Source organism: Sinocyclocheilus grahami, unplaced genomic scaffold (genome assembly GCF_001515645.1).
Source record: "Sinocyclocheilus grahami isolate Dianchi unplaced genomic scaffold, SAMN03320097.WGS_v1.1 scaffold1814.1, whole genome shotgun sequence".
Lineage (NCBI taxonomy): Eukaryota > Metazoa > Chordata > Actinopteri > Cypriniformes > Cyprinidae > Sinocyclocheilus > Sinocyclocheilus grahami.
The window spans coordinates 124,529-131,052 of NW_015506993.1; the positions used below are offsets into that span (position 1 = coordinate 124,529).

Consider the following 6,524-nt stretch of genomic DNA (forward strand, 5'->3'; position numbering starts at 1 on the left):
TTTTTGTGTTTGTGTGTGTGTGGGTGTGTGTGTGTGTGTGTGTGTGTGTGTGTGTGTGTGTGTGTGAGAGTCTGTGAGTGTGTGTGTGTGTGTGTGTGTGTGTGTGTGTGTGTGTGTGTGTGTGTGTAGTAGTAAGGCTGTCCTCGACTAAGGATTTTTCTGGTAGACTAGTAGTCGTTCATTTGAAGCATTAGGCGACTAATCGCACGTTTATTAACAAGCCATTTAAATCATTATAATGGCCTATCATTATAAAAACATTATTAGGCCTACAAAGCCTAATAAGCACTCAAGGGCACGCATAAAGCTTTCCACAGTGCACCAACAGAAGAAATTATTATGAATGTGTCATGGAAAAACAGTAAGGAGACTGCATTAACATTTTAATATTTTGATAAACTAGTGCTTTCTTTGTTCTCGGTTTAAGAGATGAAGTCGGCGACACTGACACTGACTCGTCATCTCCGCAGTAGTGGAAGATCCTGTATGCGTTTCACACGGATTACATAATCTGAGAATATTTGTCTTCCATTTGAATTGTTTCATTTGAAAGTAGACATTTCACTCTCTATAGATATATATTTTGAATGTCTGTAAGGTAAAGATATAGGCTACACAGAGTTTCGCGCTCAAGTTCACAGAGACCGAGACGGCAGAAAGCGCATCATGTTTGCTTTCATTATTTTACAAAAGCGCAGTATTGTGCTCACACAAATACACACACAAATAAACGTAGAATCTTTACCGATTCGAAAGATGTATTACATTTATCTGTTTTTTAAGAGCAAGTGAGCGCAGCTGCGCCTCCATCTGTCCTGCAGTGAGCTACTGCTCAGCTCCACACTCCTCACAGACACAAGAGCGCACGTTTCTCTAGGTTAACATTAGATTGAGCTGCCATGTAAAGTTGCTATTACTTACATATTTCAGATGATAAGCCATATTTAAGGTTGATGAATGATAGACGAGCGTTTGGACGTCCTGCCTGATGTACTGTATTTCTGTAGACCAGCCGTTAACGATCTGTTAGTCACTGACTGCGTGACTTCGTCTGTGGATTTATTTTTTCTGAAACTAAGCGACTAATAAAATTTTGGTCGACCAAGCATCTTCTGGTCATCTAACGATTAGTTGACTATTAAGGGGCAGCCCTACAGTGTGTGTGTGTGTGTGTGTGTGTGTGTACGTGTTTTTGTGACAAATGAGGACATAAATGTGTATAATGACAAAGGTATGACAGGTATTACAAGGAGAAGGTGACTTTTCAGGACATTACCCCATGTCCCCACTTTTCAAAACGCTTATAAATCACACAGAATGGAGTGTATTGAAAATCTGCATTGAAAAAATAGCACAAAGTCTCCTGTGAGGGGTAGGTTTAGGGGTAGGGTTGGTGTAGGGCAATAGAATATACGGTCTGTACAGTATAAAAACCATTACGCCTATGGAGAGTCCCCACTTTTCACAAAAACAAACCTGTGTGTGTGTGTGTGTGTGTGTTAGAGTGAGTGAGTTACCTGTGAGCGCCAGCAGCAGCACACACACACAGATGAGGACACACACACATGGCAGCAGGATGAAGAGCAGCAGTCGCAGATGTTTTCCGCAGCGCTGCGTGTGTGTGAACGCTTCACCCATGATGAGCTCATCTGACACACACACACACACACACACACACACACACACACAGACACACACACACACACACACACACACACACACACACAGACACACACACACACACACACACACACACACACTGGTGTAAATGTTGATTGAGAGTGATTGTAGGCATGTATTGTCATATGTGTGAGCTTCGGGAAACTCTTCACCTTTGCCTGTTTGTCTTTGGATGTTTTTTTTCTGCCAGGATCAAGGAAAAGAGAGAAACCTACATCTATGACCACCCAAACACGGAAGTAACCAGGACACACCCGGAGTCATAAACTGTGGCAAAGGGCCAAAACTTTGGATCATACGCAGATAGAGAAACAATACCTGAAGCACAATTCCTGGTAAATGAGCAATAGTACAAAAGGAAGGCGTAATAAACATAATAGTGGAAGAAAGAATGATGGGGATATGTGTAATAAAGTTTACTCCCCATCTGACATGGTTTACTATAGTAAAACAAACTGTCTTTACGGTAATCAAGGCTTTTAAGTGACCTAAATACTTTTACACACAATTACACTAGCCATAAAAACCTTCTCATAATATAATAGAACTAATATTGATTTATTTTATATAATTTAAAAAACATTTGACATATTATTCATAGAGTTATACTAGTTAAGTCACACATACCCCTGAATAGTGAGTTATACTAGTTAAGACGTATGTGTCCCTGCAGCACAGAAGCAGTGTTGAGTCGCTGGGGGATATTTGTAGCAATAGCCAACAATACATTGTATGGGTCACAATTATACATTTCTCTTTTATGCCAAAAATCATTAGGATATTAAGTAAAGATCATGTTCCATGAAGATATTTTGTAAATGTCCTACCGTAAATATATCAAAACTTAATGTTTGATTAGTAATATGCATTGCTAAGAACTTCATTTGAACAACTTTAAAGATGATTTTCTCAATATTTAGATTTTTTTGCACCCTCAGATTCCAGATTTTCTAATATTGTGCTATCCTAACAAACCATACATCAATGTTAAGCTCATTTATTCAGCTTTCAGATGATGCATACATCTCAATTTCCAAAAATGGACCCTCGTGGCAGGTTCAGTGCTCCAGGCTCGTGTTTACATCTGAACATGTGCGTGAACGCGCCTGACATCCAGCTGTCAGTCAGAGCTGCGCGCGCGCGGAGGGGCGGGAGCGAGCGTAACGGACGCGCACCAGTGGGTCGCGCGCGGCTCCGAGCAGGAAGTTTTCTGGATGAATCCGGATCAGACGCGCGTCTCACCTGCTTCCCGCGGTAGAAGAGCCGCTGCTGCTCCGGCTTCACCTGGAAGATGTCGCGGATCTTCACGCGCAGACACTCGATCTTCGTGAGGCGCGACAGATCCTCCACCGTCCGCGTCTCTTTGCCGTCGATCGTCCGGATCTGGATCCACATCGTCGCTCCGCGCCAGCCGACCGACGAGCGTCAAACACGAGCGAGCGAGCGACGCGCTCCTCTGCGGGGGAAACGCGCGTCACGCCAAGTCTCGCGAGGAGTGGGGAAATCTCGCGAAATGTAAACACGCGGGGGGAACGGGGCTTTTAAAGAGACAGAGACGCTTAAAAAACATTCCAAAGAGAATTTAGAGAAAAACTGTACAAGTAAGATTAATATGAGTGACTAAGAAAATTAACGAGATCAAAATTAATAATTAGGAAAAAACTGATTTAAATAAATGCATGCATTTGAATAATTTAATTTATTTATTATTTAGTCATTTATCAGACGCTTTTATGCATTAAAACTCAAAACTTTATAAATACTGCCTATACACATTTTAAAAATAAATTAAATAAAAATGACAAATGCATACAACAAAATTTCAAAATTTAAATTTAAATGAAAAACTAAAAATAAAGCTACAAATATACATGTGTGCGCGTGTACAACCATAAACACATGCGTATATACTGTATACACACATTTATAAATTCAATATATATATTATTTCATGCCCATTTAGTTTGTTCAAGTATTAAAATAACTTCAGACATAATTTAACTCAAATTTAAATACACACACATGCTAAAATAACAACAACTTACTGACGCGTAGTAAGAAATGGTTAATAGTAAGAAATAGGAAAGAGGAGACAAAGCGGGGGAAACGCGCGTCACGCCAAGTCTCGCGAGGAGTGGGGAAATCTCGCGAAATGTAAACACGCGGGGGGAACGGGGCTTTTAAAGAGACAGAGACGCTTAAAAAACATTCCAAAGAGAATTTAGAGAAAAACTGTACAAGTAAGATTAATATGAGTGACTAAGAAAATTAACGAGATCAAAATTAATAATTAGGAAAAAACTGATTTAAATAAATGCATGCATTTGAATAATTTAATTTATTTATTATTTAGTCATTTATCAGACGCTTTTATGCATTAAAACTCAAAACTTTATAAATACTGCCTATACACATTTTAAAAATGACAAATGCATACAACAAAATTTCAAAATTTAAATGAAAAACTAAAAATAAAGCTACAAATATACACGTGTGCGCGTGTACAACCATAAACACATGCGTATATACTGTATACACACATTTATAAATTCAATATATATATTATTTCATGCCCATTTAGTTTGTTCAAGTATTAAAATAACTTCAGACATAATTTAACTCAAATTTAAATACACACACATGCTAAAATAACAACAACTTACTGACGCGTAGTAAGAAATGGTTAATAGTAAGAAATAGGAAAGAGGAGACAAAAAGCGATACTTATCTAATAGTAATAATTAGCAATTGGATTAAAATAAATGAATTATATTATATATGAATCATAGAATGACTAAATAGCTCACATAAAACGATGGAAAATCTCGCGAAATGTAAATGCGCCGGGGATTTAAAGAGACAGAGACGCTTTAAAAACACTCGAGAAGTTTAGAGAAAACTACAAATAAGATTCATATGAGGGAATAAGAAAATTAATAAATACTATAAAAAAAATAACAGATTTACATAATAGCAATTCGATTAAAATTAATTATATTATAACATTTTATGATCACATAGATTAAATTAAATACAATAAAATAAAAACATGATGGAAAATCTCGTGGAATATTAATAGATGCTGAAAACGGTGCTTTTATAATTTAAAATAATTTATTAATTTGATATTAACTAGATTGTAATGCGTGTCAACCTTTCCGAGTTGTCTGTAAATGCTTAACTATTTTAAACCTTAAACTATTTCAAACAGCAGTTCTTCTCGATTTTATCATTATTCTTTAATTATTAATTATATTTATCATTAAAATAATTATATAAATGTATTAAAATACTATATTACTTAATGATTAATAATAATGAACAATTAACTATTATCTTATTAATTTATAATGACTTATTTTCCGTAATTATCGTTCATGTCGTTTTTTGAGCTCGTATTAATAGAGAGATTATGATACGTTTGTCTTTCAGTGAATAAAAAGCAATATTCATAACCCGCATTGATCTCAGAATCGCCAGGAAGGGTTTTGTTTTGGTGTTCATCATAATTATTTCATGCATATGTGGAGGAAATTCTCTTTTGGATAAACGCTGATGGTTGCGGTCCTCTGCTGGAGATATTAACCATTTATGAATTTGCATAAAATGTGTTTTATACGTTACAGTACGTTTGGACTTATCTGAGGTTTTGTGAGTTTCTGCGTAAAAGCAGATTCTTTATTATATTAATAAATGTGACGAATAATATTTAGTACTGAAATAAAATGGTAAAGGGGTCGTGACATGGATATGTTCCTTGAGATTTACTTGTAATGTTAATAAAAGTTTTTTGCACAAAAACAAGCAAATATGTGGGAAAAATACGACGCGGGTGGGCGGGGCCTAAGTCGACGGCTTGCTCTGGAGGCGTGTTTATGCAAATGTTTGTGCTCGGGTGACGTCACCTTGCCCCTCGGATCCAAACGAGCCGTTTTTGGAGCTCGATTAAATAAACGCTTCGTTTATAACGCGGACGGACGGCGGTGTTTTAAGCTATGAAACTTGCGGGATGTTTTAATGGTACAAAGACCTCTTATATTCCAAGGAAAGTTTGATTTCTCATGTCGTGACCCCTTTAATAATTAAATTAAAAAGTGTGCAATTACTTGGCATCTGTAATAAACGCATTAAGCAGCAAATAAATTAGATTACAATAAATACAGAATTAGAACAATTCAATTTAGATTAAATATCTTGCATTATTGACAAACTATTTTCCTGTTTTAGCTGCCGAGACGCGATCTGTGCTGTATAAAGTGCTGTATAAATAAAGAAAAACAAGACATTAAAGAGAATGAATAAACAAACTCAATTGCGTACGTGTGCAAATATATGTGACATGATAGAAAACGAAACCTTTCAAAGTAAATCTCATGTGGATGATAAAAAGGACACAACCCACGTCTGTCTTTAAATACTGTTTTTATTATCACAGAAGCTGTATATGTACCACTACAGATGAAGAACGAGGCTCCAAACGATGTGAAAAACTAACGATGGAGAGGAACGCGAGTAACAGCACAGCGACACGCAACGAGAGCCTAAACATGCTTCCGATATACAAAATCAAGACACGACAGCCGGAGGTAAAAGAGCTTTGGATGCGTCGCTTTAGTGTCCCATCGAGGCTTGTACCGGTCGAGTCGCATCCATCAATCGAGCACATGTTACCCGTTCATCCCCATTCAAAACAGGTCTAAAAAACAACAACAAAGCAGCACATTCCGAGGTAAGAACTGACCGTAAATGCTGAACAGAAGAGCAAAACCTGTGGCGAACACCTGCAAACACACCCAGGTTAAAAAAATTTATAAATACACTTCCATAATGTACTATGGCACACT

At 37.1% G+C, this 6,524-nt stretch overlaps 1 protein-coding gene across 1 annotated transcript in view; it reads right to left on the reverse strand.

Annotated features, from left to right (window-relative positions):
* LOC107572801 (E3 ubiquitin-protein ligase UHRF2-like) overlaps positions 1-3,249 on the reverse strand; it is a 41,758-nt gene extending 38,509 nt beyond the window's left edge. Inside the window, exon 1 of the mRNA XM_016259237.1 lies at positions 2,923-3,249. Within this exon, the coding sequence (XP_016114723.1) occupies positions 2,923-3,075 (153 nt within the window). The 5' untranslated portion in view covers positions 3,076-3,249. The remainder of the gene's footprint in view (positions 1-2,922) is intronic.
* Positions 3,250-6,524: the final 3,275 nt, after the last annotated feature.